Here is a 15536-nt window from a genome sequence, read left to right on the forward strand (position 1 = left end):
TTACTCTTCATTTCAGTAAAGAGAATGCTTTTTCTTTCCCAGTGCAATCAATTGCTTCCTATCTTTTCTGCATTGACACGTGTGCTTGTTTCTAGTGCCCAAAAGTTCAGCATTTCACATATTCAGCATATATTTACCAAGTGCTCATTCTGTGCCAAGTATTATCAGTACTTTGATGAATAAGGCCAAAACCTCCCCACACTAATGTAATTAACATTATAGTAGGGGAGATGCACAGTAAACTGTAAACTAATGAATATATATAAATATCAAATAACGATGCATATTATGAAGAAAACGATGAAGAGTAAGGAGACAGAGTTTGGGCAGGGTTAATTTAGGTGGCTTGCCCAGGGAAGGCTCTTCGAGGAGAGAATATACATGCAGAGATGTGCAGTATAGGCTTAAGGCATGTGAACATCTGGAAGAAAATAATTCCAAACACAGCAGGGAAATAAGCTTTGTGTGTTTGAGGAACTGCAAGCAGCTTAGAGCAGATTGAGATTGGGAAGAGTAACTAAATATGAGTTTAGAGCCAAGCAGGGGCTAGGTCTTACATGGCTTTGTTTATCATAGTAAGAAATTTGGATTTTTCTTTTCCAAGAGTAATTGAAAGTCGTAATCAAACATATGTTTTTAAATGATTACTGTAGATCAGGCGTCCCCAAACTACTGCCCACGGGCCGCATGCGGCCCCCTGAGGCCATTTATCCGGCCCCCCCGCTGTACTTCAGGAAGGGGCACCTCTTTCATTGGTGGTCAGTGAGAGGAGCACAGTATGTGGAGGCCCTCCAACGGTCTGAGGGACAGTGAACTGGCCCCCTGTGTAAAAAGTTTGGGACACCTGCTGTAGATGCTCTGTGAAGAATATACTGAACACAGGCAAGAATGGAAGTAGAAAGATCAGTTATTAGGCTATTTCAAAAGTCTAGATTAGCAGTGATAGTAGCTTGGATTAGGATGGTAGTGGTGAGGGGTGGTGAGAAGATGTTGTATTCATCTTGTGGTTTGAAAGTAGAACTAACAGACATGCCATGGGATATAGGTGAACAAAAAATCATAGGTGAACAAGTTTTTTATGTAAGCAGGTAAGTAGACACAATTTGCTGGGACAGACATATGGGAAAGATAGCTTGGAGGATGGAAATAGAGTCCCAGTTTAGGTGTATATATTTGAAATGCCTACTTGTCATCGAGATTGACGTTAAACAGTCGGAGACATAGTAGGATGAGTTATATATATATATATATATATATATATATATATATATATATATATATTTTTTTTTTTTTTTTTGAGACGGAGTTTCGCTCTTGTTACCCAGGCTGGAGTGCAATGGCGCAATCTCGGCTCACCGCAATCTCTGCCTCCTGGGTTCAGGCAATTCTCCTGCCTCAGCCTCCTGATTAGCTGGGATTACAGGCACGCGCCACTATGCCCAGCTAATTTTTTGTATTTTTAGTAGAGACGGGGTTTCACCATGTTGACCAGGATGGTCTTGATCTCTTGACCTCGTGATCCACCTGCCTTGGCTTCCCAAAGTGCTGGGATTACAGGCGTGAGCCACCGCGCCCGGCGATAGGATAAGTTATATTAACTTGGGTGTCCAGCCAATGAACTGACTGGATGAGATCCCTTAGGGCTGATCTGACCTACTACCTATTTTTGTAAATAAAGTTTAATGGAAACATAGCCACACCTAATTATTTATGTATTGTCTATGGCAGAGTTGAGCAGTTGAGACAGAAATCATATGGCTCGCAATGCATAAGATTTCGACTGTCTGGTCCTTTACAGAAAAAGTTTGCTGATTCCCTACCTTTAGTGAATGAGTTTCATAAAATGAAGGAAACCAGATGAGACAAAGAAGACTAAGGCCTGGGACATTCTATTTAGAAAAGGAAGAGGAGGCAACAAGTAGATTGAGAACAAGTAGGCCTGGAGGGTGGTACCAAAAAAAGTCAAATGAAGAAAATGTTTCTGGTGGAAGGGAGTAGTCATCTATGAGGTCAACTGAACTGTAAATTGCCTATAGGATGTGGCAGGAGAGAAGTTGATGGTGACCTTGTGTCAAGAGGACGAGGTTTCAATGGAGTCAGAGGTTTAAAAAAAGCCTGCTAGATGTGGCTGAAATAAAATGGGAGGTGAGGCAGTGATGACAGTGAGTTAGAAAACTTTTCTAATGGGAATTCTGTTAGGAGATAACTAGATAAGGGGTTAGTAGTTAGAAGGGGACATGGGATATAATAAATAAATAAATATATATATATATATATATATATATATATATTTTTTTTTTTTTTTTTTTTTTTTTTTAGAGAGATGGAGTTTCTTCATCGCCCAGGCTAGAGTGCAATGGCGGCAATCTCCACTCTAGCCTGGGCAACAAGAGTGAAACTCTGTCTCAAAAAGTAAATAAATAAACTGTCAAAAGTGGCTACATTGTTTGGCATTCCCAGTACATGTCCAATAGCTCCACATTCTTGCCAGCCTGTGGTATTGTCAGTCATTTTAATATTAGTCATTTTAGTGGATGTGTAGGTGTATCTCATTGTAATTTTAATTTGCATTTAACTAATGACTAATGTTGAGCATATTTTCATGTATTTGTCATTCCTTTATCTTCTTTGGTAAAAAGTGTCTATTTAATATTTTTACCCATTGACTTTCTTTTAGCAATTCTATTGACGTATAATTTACATAGCAAAAAATTCATCAACTATGAGTGCACACTTGGTGACTTTTAGTCAATTTACAGTTAGACAACCATCATGATAATCCAGTTTTAGAATATTTTCATCACCCCCAAAAGTTTTCTTGTGCCCCTTTGCAGTTAATCCCTTCTTCTACCTCCGGCTTTAGGCAACTACTGACCTACCTTCCATTTTTGTCAATTTTCCTTTTCTGAACATTTCATATAAATGGGATCATACAATGTACAATCTTTTAAATCTGGCTTAACTTAGCATAATGTTTTGGAGGTCCATTTGTGAAGCAGCATGCATTAGTAATATATTCTAAGAACTCCTTTTCTCACACAAGAACACAAAAATTCCCATTGATATTATTCATTTTATCTTCTTGATTTATAAGAGTTCTTTATGAGCCGGGCGCGGTGGCTCAAGCCTGTAATCCCAGCACTTTGGGAGGCTGAGGCGGGCGGATCACAAGGTCGAGAGATCGAGACCATCCTGGTCAACATGGTGAAACCCCGTCTCTACTAAAAATACAAAAAATTAGCTGGGCATGGTGGCGCGTGCCTGTAATCCCAGCTACTCAGGAGGCTGAGGCAGGAGAATTGCTTGAACCCAGGAGGCGGAGGTTGCGGTGAGCCGAGATCACGCCATTGCACTCCAGCCTGGGTAACAAGAGCGAAACTCCGTCTCAAAAAAAAAAAAAAAAAAAAAAAAAAAAAAAGAGTTCTTTATGTATCTTGTAATCAACTACTTTATCAGATATGTATTTTGCAATATTTTATTAGATACTAAATATACATTTTGTAATATTTTACTAGTTTCTAGAGTAACTTTCTATTAATTAATAAACTTTATTTTTAAAATCAGTTTTAGGTTTACAGGAAAATTTAGCAGAAAGTACCGAGTTCCTATATACTCTCTGTCTCCAAACATGCACACCCCTCCCCAATTATCAACAATCCATATGACAGTGGTATATTTGTTACAGTTGCTACACCTACATTGACACATCATTATCACTTAAAGTCATAGTCTGCATTAGAGTTCACTCTTGGTGTTATAAATTCTCTTAACGTTGAAAAATGTATAATGACATGTATCCACAATTGTAGTATCATACAGAATAGTTTCACTGCTCTAACATTTCTCTGTGTTTGGCCTAGTCATCCCTTACTCCACTCAAACCCCTGGAAACCATTGAGTGTTTTACTGTCTCCATAGTTTTGCCTTTTTCAGACTGTCATGTATTTGGAATCATACAGTATGTAGCCTTCTCAGATTGGTTTCTTTTACTTAGTAATATGCATTTAACTTTCCTCAACATCTTTTTGTGATAGCTCATTCTTTTAGCACTGAATAATAGTCTATTCTCTGGATGTACCACAGTTTATTTATCCATTCACCTACTAAAGGACATCTTGGTTGTTTTTAAGTATTGGAAGTTTTGAATAAAGCTGCTGTATGCATTTGTGTGCAGGTTTGGGTATGAATATAAGTTTTCATTTTATTTGGGTAAATACCAAGGAATATGATTGCTGAGTAGTATGGTGGCACACACCTGTAAACCTAGCTACTTGGGAGGCTGAGTCAGGAGAATTGCTTGAACCCAGGAGGCAGAGGTTGCGGTGAGCCGAGATCGCGCCATTGCACTCCAGCCTGGGTAACAAGAGCGAAACTCCATCTCTATTTTTTTTTTTTTTTTTTTGAGACGGAATTTCGCTCTTGTTACCCAGGCTGGAGTGCAATGGCGCGATCTCGGCTCACCGCAACCTCTGCCTCCTGGGTTCAGGCAATTCTCCTGCCTCAGCCTCCTGAGTAGCTGGGATTACAGGCACGCGCCACCATGTCCAGCTAATTTTTTGTATTTTTAGTAGAGACGGGGTTTCACCATGTTGACCAGGATGGTCTCGATCTCTTGACCACGTGATCCACCCACCTCGGCCTCCCAAAGTGCTGTGATTACAGGCGTGAGCCACCGTGCCCGGCCCCCTTTTCAGTTTTCTAAGTTTCTTTTGTCACATCCTCAAGTGCAGAGACTCCTCAGCTGTGTCCAGTTTACTAAGGAGCACATCAAAGGCATTCTTCATTTCTATTGCAGTGCTTCTAACTTTTAGCATTTCTTTTGGATTCTTTCTTAGAATATTCATCTGTTTCCATTATCCATCTGGATATTGTCTATTTTTTCTATTAAAGCCCTTAACACATTTTTTATAGTCTTTTACAATTCCTGGTCTGATAATTCCAGCATTCCTGCCATGTCTGACTCTGATTCTGATGCTTGTTTAGTCTCATCAAACTGTGTTTCTTACCTTTTAGTTTTCCTTCTTTTTGTTGAAAGGTAAACATGATGTACTGGGTAAAGGGAAACGCAGAAAATAGGTCATTAGGAATGTAGTGATAGGTGTAAGGGGAGAGGAGTGCTCTGTGGTCCCAGAATTAGGTCTCAGTCTTTTGGTGCACCTGTGCCACTTGACTGACCTTAACCAGTGCTTCCGTTTTTTTCTCTGCTGCTAGGTGAAACAGAAGGGCTAAGAGGGCTGAAGTTGGGTATTTTCTTTCCTCTATGTCATTAGGCTCTAATAAAACCTAGGCAGGTCAGAATCTGTCTACTTGAGGAGAAAACCTAACCTCATGTGATCCACCCACCTTGGCCTCCCAAAGTGCTGGGATTACAGGCATGAGTCACTGTGCCTGGCCAGTATTTAGATTTTTTTAGGCTCTTGTCTTATTTAGATTGCCATGATCCAGCTTTCATTTAACATATCTGTGTTAATAAGGTTCCCTGGCACTTCTAGGCCCCCAGCCATCTCCTCATACTATTCAGTTACTGTTTTCCTTAAAATTGTTGAGTTTCCGGCCGGGCGCGGTGGCTCACGCCTGTAATCCCAGCACTTTGGGAGGCCGAGGCGGGTGGATCATGAGGTCAAAAGATCGAGACCATCCTGGTCAACATGGTGAAACTCCGTCTCTACTAAAAATACAAAAAATTAGGCCGGGCGTGGTGGCTCACGCCTGTAATCCCAGCACTTTGGGAGGCCGAGGCGGGTGGATCACAAGGTCAAGAGATCGAGACCATCCTGGTCAACATGGTGAAACCCCGTCTCTACTAAAAATACAAAAAATTAGCTGGGCATGGTGGTGCGTGCCTGTAATCCCAGCTACTCAGGAGGTTGAGGCAGGAGAATTTCCTGAGCCCAGGAGGCGGAGGTTGCGGTGAGCCGAGATCGCGCCATTGCACTCCAGCCTGGGTAACAAGAGCGAAACTCCGTCTCAGAAAAAAAAAAAAAAATTAGCTGGGCATGGTGGCACATGCCTGTAATCCCAGCTACTCAGGAGGCTGAGGCAGGAGAATTGCCTGAACCCAGGAGGCGGATGTTGCAGTGAGCCGAGATCGTGCCACTGCACTCCAGCCTGGGTAACGAGGGAAACTCCGTCTCAAAAAAAAAAAAAAAAAAAAAATTGTTGAGTTTCTTTGTTCGTTTTTCCAAAAACCATTCAACATGGCACATTTCTGTTATAATATCTTTAAAAAAATTTTTAAATACTTCTCTATCAACTATAGGAATGGTTGGTTTTAGATGTAAGGGGACAGAAGAGATATCTGAGAAAGGTAATAAAGAAAGTAAGTGGCCGGGCGCGGTGGCTCATGCCTGTAATCCCAACACTTTCGGAGGCCAAGACAGGTGGATCACCTGAGGTCAGGAGTTCAAGACCAGCCTGTCCAACATGATGAAACCCTGTCTCTACTGAAAATACAAAAATTAGCTGGGTATGGTGGTACACGCCTGTAATCCCAGCTATTCAGGAGACTGAGGCAGGAGAATCACTTGAACCTGAGAGGCAGAGATTGCAGTGATCTGAGATCCTGCCACTGCACTCCAGCCTGGGTGACAGGGTGAGACTCTGTCTCAAAAAAAAAAAAAGAGAAGAAGGAGAGGGAGAGGGAGAGGGGGAGGGAGAAGGAGCGGGAGAGGGGGAGGGGGAGGGGGAAGAGGAGGGGAGGGAGGGAGAGGAAGGGAGAGAAGAAGAAGGAAGAAGAAGAAGAAGAGGAGAAGGAAGAGGAGGAGGAGGAAGAAGAAAAAAGAAGAAGAAGAAGAAGAAGGAAGAAGAAGGAAGAAGAAGGAAGAAGAAGAAGAAGAAGAAAGAAGAAAGAAGAAAGAAGAAAGAAGAAAGAAGAAAGAAGAAAGAAGAAAGAAGAAAGAAGAAAGAAGAAGAAGAAGAAGAAGAAGAAGAAGAAGAAGAAGAAGAAGAAGAAGAAGAAGAGAGAAGAAGAAAGAAGAAGAAAAGATCAGCCCTTGTTATTGGTCCGTTCAAGGTTTCAACTTCTTTCTGGTTTAGGCTTGGGAGGGTGCAAGTGTCCAGGAATTTATCCATTTCTTCCAGGTTTACTGGTTTATGTGCATAGTTTGTAGTAATCTCTGATTGTAGTTTGTATTTCTGTGGAGTCAGTGGTGATGTCCCCTTTATCGTTTTTTATTGCATCTATTTGATTCTTCTCCCTTTTCTTTTTTATTAATCTGGCTAGTGGTCTATTTTGTTGATCTTTTCAAAAAAAAACAGCTCCTGGCTTTATTGATTTTTTTAAAGGATTTTTTGTGTCTCTATCTCTTTCAGTTCTGCTCTGATCTTATTTCTTGTCTTCTGCAAGCTTTTGAGTTTTTTTATCTTGCTCCTCTAACTCTCAATTTTGATGATAGGGTGTTGATTTTAGACCTTTCCTTGCTCCAGCATGATACTGGTACCAAAACAGAGTTATAAACCAATGGAACAGTACAGAGGCACTGGAGGCAACGCCACACATTTACAACCTCTGATCTTTGACAAACCTGACAAGAACAAGCAATGGGGAAAGGAGTCCCTGTTTAATAAACGGTGTTGGGAAAACTGACTAGCCATGTGCAGAAAGCAGAAACTGGACCCCTTCCTGACACCTTACACTAAAATTAACTCCAGATGGACTAAAGACTTAAACATAAGACTTAACACCATAAAAACCCTAGAAGAAAACCTAGGCAAAACCATTCAGGACATAGGCATAGGCAAGGACTTCATGACTAAAACACCAAAAGCATTGGCAACAAAAGCCAAAATAGACAAATGGGACCTAATTAAATTCCAGAGCTTCTGTACAGCAAAAGAAACAATCATTAGAGTGAACTGGCAACCAACAGAATGGGAAAAAATTTTTGCAATCTACCCATCTGCAAAGGGCTAATATCTAGAATCTACAAAGAAATAAAACAGATTTACAAGAAAAAAACCCATCGAAAAACGGGAGAAGGATATGAACAGACACTTTTCAAAAGAAGACATACATGAGGCCAACAAACATATAAAAAATGTTCATCATCACTAATTATTAGAGAAATGCAAGTGAAAACCACATTGAGATACCACCTCACACCAGTCAGTATGGCGATCATTAAAAAATCTGGAGACCATAGATGCTGGAGAGGATGTGGAGAAATAGGAACACTTTTACACTGTTGGTAAGAGTGTAAACTAGTACAACCATTGTGGATGATAGTGTGGCGCTTCCTCAAGGACCTAGAAATAGAAATTCCATTTGACCCAGCAATCCCATTACTGGGTATATGCCAAAAAGATTGTAAGTAATTCTGTTATAAAGACACATGCCCACATATGTTCATAATGGCACTGTTTACAATAGCAAATACCTGGAACCAACCCAAATGCCCTTCAACAACAGACTGGACAAGGAAAATGTGGCACATATATACCATGGAATACTATGCAGCCATAAAAAATGATGAGTTCTGTCCTTTGTAGGGACATGGATGAATCTGGAAACCATCATTCTCAGCAAACTTATACAAGAACAGAAAACCAAATACCACATGTTCTCACTCATAGGCGGGTGTTGAACAATGAGAACTCATGGACACAGGGAGGGGAGCATCACACACTGGGGTCTGTCATAGGGGGCAAGGGAGGGACAACGGGGTGGTGGGGAGGTCGGGGAGAATGGGGAGAAATGCCAGATGTAGGTTGACGGGGGGATGGAGGCAGCAAACCACATAGCCATGTGTGTACCTATGCAACAATCCTGCACGATCTGCACATGTACCCCAGAAGCTAAAGTACAATAAAAAAAATTAAAAATTAAAAAAAGAAAAAAGAAAAAGACAGTAGAGTAAGCATCCAGTAGGTGGTTGAATAATAGTAAAACTTAGCTATGTAAACACACATCTCTATGCACAGGAGACAGTGAACAACAGGGTTGAAAACATCTCTTTAATTAGATAGCCATTTGAAGGATAAGTAGGCAAAACAAGGGCTTTTTCATTTTATACATTTGGCTGAACTACCTTGGATTTACTTTTGTTCTTTTGTTGTAAAGAGTGTATTTAATCACTATAATAAGGTGAGAGAGATTAGAGGTAGTTTGTAATTGTTACAAAAATACAAAAATAAAGTGATTGTTCTGAAATTCAGCTGTCCTATACAGTGACTTAGCTGTCACTCATCATTTCAGACAATGATTATTGTACAATCACTTTCTTTATAACCTTCTTCAGATATCTCTTCTGTCCCCTTACATCTAAAACCAACCATTCCTATACTTGATAGAGAAGTATTTTAATGATTTTTTTTAGATATTGTAACAAGTACGTGCCACGTAGAATGATTTTTTGAAAAATGAACAAAAAAACTCAACAATTATTTAATGCCAGCTATATGCTAGTGGGTAGTTATTAATTGTTGAATGAAATAGGGATTACATCTTCCTTTGTGAAGGTTTAGGGATCAGAAAATCAACAAAAGAACAAAGAGAAAAATCAATGGATACGCATTTGAAAATTGTGAAATGAAGAAAAGAAACATGATGCTGGAATTGAGAATAAAGGACATAGACTGCCTTACAGTCAGTAGGGCAAGCCTTTCTGTGTAAGAGATGTTTAACCAAACATGAAGGATGTGAAGGAGTTGGTCTTTCACAGAGCCCAGGAAAGACTATTTTTAGGAGATGAAAAAACCTGTAGGAAACTATAAGAAATGGGAAATGCTCTGACACAATTGAGGAGCTGAATAGAAGCAAATGTCATAATAAGAGGGAGTAAGGAGGACAATGTCTTTGCAAGAGGTCTTTAGGTAACCAAAAGCCATATTATATTATATAGTAACATGTTTGGATTTTATTCTAAGAGTAAAGGAAAACTATTAAAATTGTTAAGTGGAGATTCTCAAACTTTGATCCATATCAGAATCATCTAGTGGAGTTATTAAAAATCCAGATACCAAATTACTCCTGTAGATTTGATTCACTTGACTTGTGTGATAACTAAATAGCAGTATTTGTGATAAGTTTCCCAGATAATTCTCATCTACAACAAAATTTTAGAACCACTGATGTAAACTATTTTCCATATCACCACAATCTTATATAAGCTCTCATTTTCTAAGCTCATGTTGCCTAATTTCAAATTATATAACTTTATGGAAATGTTCTTTAAGCCATTGACTTCTAGTGAGAACTGTTTTTACTTTGTCTCCTATTTTGAAAATGTATACTTTATGTTATGCTGATTACAGGAAAATAATTTTTGTTTGCATTTATGTTTTCTTTCAGGTTTGCTATCCAGGCATAAGACCAAGAAATTATCTTCAGAAAAGGACATTCATGAAATCAGTTTTTCCAAAGGGAATATAATAGAAAAAAGTAAAACTCTTCATCTGAAAGGATCCATTTTGAGAAATGAGTGGCAGAGCAAAAGTGAGTTTGAGGGTCAACAGGGACTTGAAGAAAGATCTATCAGTCAAAAGAAAATAATCTCTAAAAAAATGTCAACTGAAAGAAAACATCCTTCTTTTACTCTGAATCAGAGAATTCATAATAGTGACAAAAATTGTGATTCAAACTTGGTTCAACATGGGAAAACATACTCTGATGTGAAACATGATTGTAAAGAATGTGGGAATACTTTTAATAATATCTATCAACTTACTCTCCATCAGAAAACTCATACTGTTGTAAAATCCTATAAATGTGAAAAATGTGGGAAAGTTTTTAGCCATAGCTATCAACTTACTCTGCATCAGAGATTTCATACTAGTGAGAAACCCTATGAATGTCAAGAATGTGGGAAGACCTTTGTTCTTTACCCACAACTTAATCGACATCAGAAAATTCACACTGGTGAAAAATCCTATATGTGTAAGAAATGTGATAAGGGTTTTTTTAGTAGACTGGAACTTACTCAACATAAAAGAATTCATACTGGTGAGAAATCTTATGAATGTAAAGAATGTGGAAAAGTTTTTCAACTTGTTTTCTACCTTAAAGAACATGAGAAAATTCATACAGGTAAGAAACCCTATGAATGTAAGGAGTGTGGGAAAGCTTATACTGTATGTGGTCAACTTACCCGTCATCAGAAAATTCATACTGGTACAAAACCCTATGAATGTAAGGAATGTGGAAAAACCTTTAGACTTAGTTTTTACCTTACTGAACACAGAAGAACTCATGCAGGTAAGAAACCTTATGAATGTAAAGAGTGTGGGAAATCATTTAATATGCGTGGACAGCTTAATCGCCATAAAACAATTCATACTGGTATAAAACCTTTTGAATGTAAGGTGTGTGAGAAGGCTTTTAGTTACAGTGGTGACCTCAGAGTACATTCTAGAATTCATACTGGAGAGAAACCATATGAATGTAAGGAATGTGGGAAAGCCTTTATGCTTCGTTCAGTCCTTACTGAACATCAGAGACTCCATACTGGTGTAAAACCCTATGAATGTAAGGAATGTGGGAAGACCTTTAGAGTGCGCTCTCAAATTAGTCTACATAAGAAAATTCATACTGATGTGAAACCCTACAAATGTGTACGATGTGGGAAGACCTTTAGATTTGGTTTCTACCTTACTGAACACCAGAGAATTCACACTGGTGAAAAGCCCTATAAATGTAAAGAATGTGGAAAGGCCTTTATTCGTAGAGGAAATCTTAAAGAACATCTGAAAATTCATTCTGGTTTAAAACCCTATGATTGTAAAGAATGTGGGAAGTCCTTTAGTCGGCGTGGGCAGTTTACTGAACATCAGAAAATTCATACAGGCGTAAAACCATACAAATGTAAAGAATGTGGGAAGGCCTTTAGTCGTAGTGTAGACCTTAGAATACATCAAAGAATTCATACTGGTGAGAAACCCTACGAGTGTAAACAATGTGGAAAGGCCTTTAGACTAAATTCACACCTTACTGAACATCAGCGAATTCACACTGGTGAGAAACCCTATGAGTGTAAGGTATGTAGAAAGACCTTTAGACAGTATTCACATCTTTATCAACATCAGAAAACTCATAATATAATTTAATATAGGAAAGGGTTTTCATGTCATGCTCCATTTATAGAATATCAAAATATTTATGGCCAGAAAGACATTCTGTCAGTGTGTTGATCTTTTTTTAGACATATTAACTTAATAAATCTATGAGTTTTATAAAACCTCTTAGTTCTCATTAAATTTAGTAAAATTCACACTAGAAAATAAAGCTGTTAATGTAACAATTGTGGAAAAGTGTTCTAGCAACAGCATATACTTATCATCATTGTCTTTCCACTACTATAATATCTGTGTGATATTAGACAAAATATTTGCTTCTTGGTACCTCAGCTGTACAATGAAACACACCTAAAAGTATGGTTAATTGTTTCTAACATGTATAATATAACAACAAGTATCTGGCCCAAACTGTTTTGAATTAATATTGGATATTACTGTTTTTATTATGAAAAACATTATTAGTGAATTTCTTAATAGGAAGATACAATGAGGTGAAGATTTGAAAAAGTCACTTATCACTTATATTCCATGAAGTACTTCTTAGATAAAATCTGTGTTATGGGCTGAATGTTTGTGTTCCCATAATAATTCCTATGTTGAAACACTAATCTCAAGGTGATGGTATTTAAAGGTAGAGCCTTTAGGAGGAAATTAGGTCATGAGGATTGAGCCTTCATGAATGGGATTACCGCCTTTGTAAGAAGAAGCCAAAGAACCAGCTAGCTCTTTCAATCACATGAGGATACAGTAGTTAGCAGTCTACAATGCACAAGAGGGCCTTCACCAGAACCCAAGCATGCTGGCACCCTGACCTTGGACTTTCAGCCTCCAGAACTGTGAGAAATAAACTTTGGTTGTTTATAAGCCACCTAAACTATAGTATTTTGTTATGCAGCCCAGAATAACTAACACAATCTGCTGGAATATAAAGAACGTATAAAGATCTGAATTCAGACCTCATTGCTTAATTTTTCTCAGAAAATTAAAGATGAAGAGAAACTCTAAGGATATAGTGAGTGGGAGGACCTTTAGAATATAACTATTGGGTTGGGTGCAGTGGCTCACACCTGTAATCCTAGCAGTTTGGGAGGTGGAGGAGGGCAGATCACCTGAGGTCAGGAGTTCAAGACCAGCCTGGCCAACATGGTGAAACCCCATCTCTACTAAAAAAAAAAAAAAATACAAAAATTAGCCAGGTGTGGTGGCAGGCACCTGTAATCCCAGCTACTTGGAAGGCTGAGGCAGGAGAATCATTTGAACCCAGGAGGCAGAGGTTGCAGTGAGCCAAGATCACACCATTGCACTCCAGCCTGGCAGATAAGAATAAGACTGAGTCTTAAAAAAAAAAAAAAAAGAACATAGCTGTTGAAGTATTAGAGGTGTTAGGGAATTTACCCATTTACCCATAATATAGAAATTAAAAGGATAGAAAAAAGAAAGCTGTCTACTTAGAATTTTTTTTTCTTTTGAGACAGTTTCGCTCTTGTTACCCAGGCTGGAGTGCAATGGCGTGATCTCGGCTCACCGCAACCTCCGCCTCCTGGGTTCAGGCAATTCTCCTGCCTCAGCCTCCTCAGTAGCTGGGATTACAGGCACGTGCCACCATGCCCGGCTAATTTTTTGTATTTTTAGTAGAGACAGGGTTTCACCATGTTGACCAGGATGGTCTCGATCTCTTGATCTCGTGATCCACCCACCTCAGCCTCCCAAAGTGCTGGGATTACAGGCGTGAGCCACCGCGCCCAGCCTAGAATTTTTAAAAACTAATTTTATTATGAAAATGCTCTGAGGCTGGGCATGGTGGCTCATGCCTGTAATCGCAGCATTTTGGGAGGCCAAGGCGGGCGGATCACGAGGTCAGGAGATTGAGATCAGCCTGACCAACTTGGTGAAACCCCGTCTCTACTAAAAATACAGAAACAATTAGCTGGACATGGTGGCGCGTGCCTGTAATCCCAGCTAGTCAGAGGCTGAGCGAGGAGAATCATTTGAACCCGGGAGGCGGAGGTTGCAGTGAGCCCAGATCATGCCACTGCACTCCAGCCTGGCAATTGAGTGAGATTCTGTCTCAAAAGAAAGAAAATGCTCTGAGACACAGAAACAAAGAGTACATTCTATAATGAACACCCATTTTACCCTCTACCTAGATTTGAAAATGTACAGCTTTGCTTTGTTTTTCAATAAAATTTTTTTGCTATACCATTTGAGAGTTAACTAATAAACATCATATCATTTTGCACCTAAATCAGTTTGTATCTCCTAAAAGTAATGGTAACACATAAAACCAAAGTACTAAAATCACACCCTAAAACTTAACAATTCCACAGAATATTATGATATCCATTCCATGTTGAAATTTCCATAACTGTTCCAAGAATATATTTCATAGACATTTAACAAGGATTTACTCTCAGGATCACACACTGTAACATTTTGGCTGTTCTGTCACTTTTTTTTTTTTTTTTTTTTTTTTTTGAGATGGAGTTTCGCCCTTGTTACCCAGGCTGGAGTGCAATGGCGCGATCTCGGCTCACCGCAACCTCCGCCTCCTGGGCTCAGGGAATTCTCCTGCCTCAGCCTCCTGAGTAGCTGGGATTACAGGCACGTGCCACCATGCCCAGCTAATTTTTTGCACTTTTAGTAGAGACGGGGTTTCACCATGTTGACCAGGATGGTCTCGATCTCTCGACCTCGTGATCCACCCGCCTCGGCCTCCCAAAGTGCTGGGATTACAGGCTTGAGCCACCGCGCCCGGCGCTGTTCTGTCACTTTTAAACGGAACTACCCCTCATCTTTGTTTCATCTTATTGGCTTGTAGAAGACTCCATCACAGTTGTCTTAGAATATCCTGGATTCTGGGTTTGTCTATTTTATTTCTGCATAATGTTGTTCCTCTTTCTCCTCTGTCTCCAAACGGAGACTTAAATAGCAGCTTGATTTGCTTCTGGTCATACATTGTTGGCAAGAACACTTCATAGGTATAATACAGTCTGTACACACAGGAGGCAAAATGGCAGGTTGTCCCTTTATTAGTGATTTGATCTCTGGTTAAGGTAGTGACTGCCAGATCTCTCCATTGCAAAGGCATTTTATTTTCTTTGCAATGAGTAAGTAATTGGGTAATAATGTGCACCTCCTCTTACTAAACTGACAGTCATCTACATATATAATACAAGTCATGGATTAAACTGGAAATCAAAAGTTAAATATTGACTTAACAGAAAGCAGTGATATTGAAATGCCTACATATTTAAATTTGTAGGCTGTGACCAAGGCTCTATTCAGTGGTAAATTAACATCCCTTAATGCATACAGAAAACCACAATTTGGGGATAGGACATTTTGTTCCCTGTATCCTCAGTACTATTGTGATGCCTTTTCATAGTAGGCACTTGATAAAACTTGGGAAAAAATAAGTATTCAACTCAAGAAACAAAAAAAAGGTATCCAATAAAGCAGATGCTAAAAGAAAGAACTAGTTAATGCAACTAAAATTAGAAATTAAGTAATAAGAATAATAAGCAGTA

At 39.1% G+C, this 15536-nt stretch overlaps 1 protein-coding gene across 3 annotated transcripts in view; it reads left to right on the forward strand.

The window, feature by feature from the left end:
• The window catches only part of ZNF540 (zinc finger protein 540), a 32501-nt gene extending 19624 nt beyond the window's left edge, over positions 1-12877 (forward strand). For all 3 annotated transcript variants that reach the window (XM_074386438.1, XM_003937417.4, XM_074386439.1), the window contains one exon: positions 10289-12877. In XM_074386438.1, coding sequence (XP_074242539.1) covers positions 10289-12039 — 1751 coding nt within the window. In that variant the 3' untranslated portion in view covers positions 12040-12877. The remainder of the gene's footprint in view (positions 1-10288) is intronic.
• Positions 12878-15536: the final 2659 nt, after the last annotated feature.

Source organism: Saimiri boliviensis, chromosome 14 (assembly GCF_048565385.1).
Source record: "Saimiri boliviensis isolate mSaiBol1 chromosome 14, mSaiBol1.pri, whole genome shotgun sequence".
NCBI classification, from domain to species: Eukaryota; Metazoa; Chordata; class Mammalia; order Primates; family Cebidae; genus Saimiri; species Saimiri boliviensis.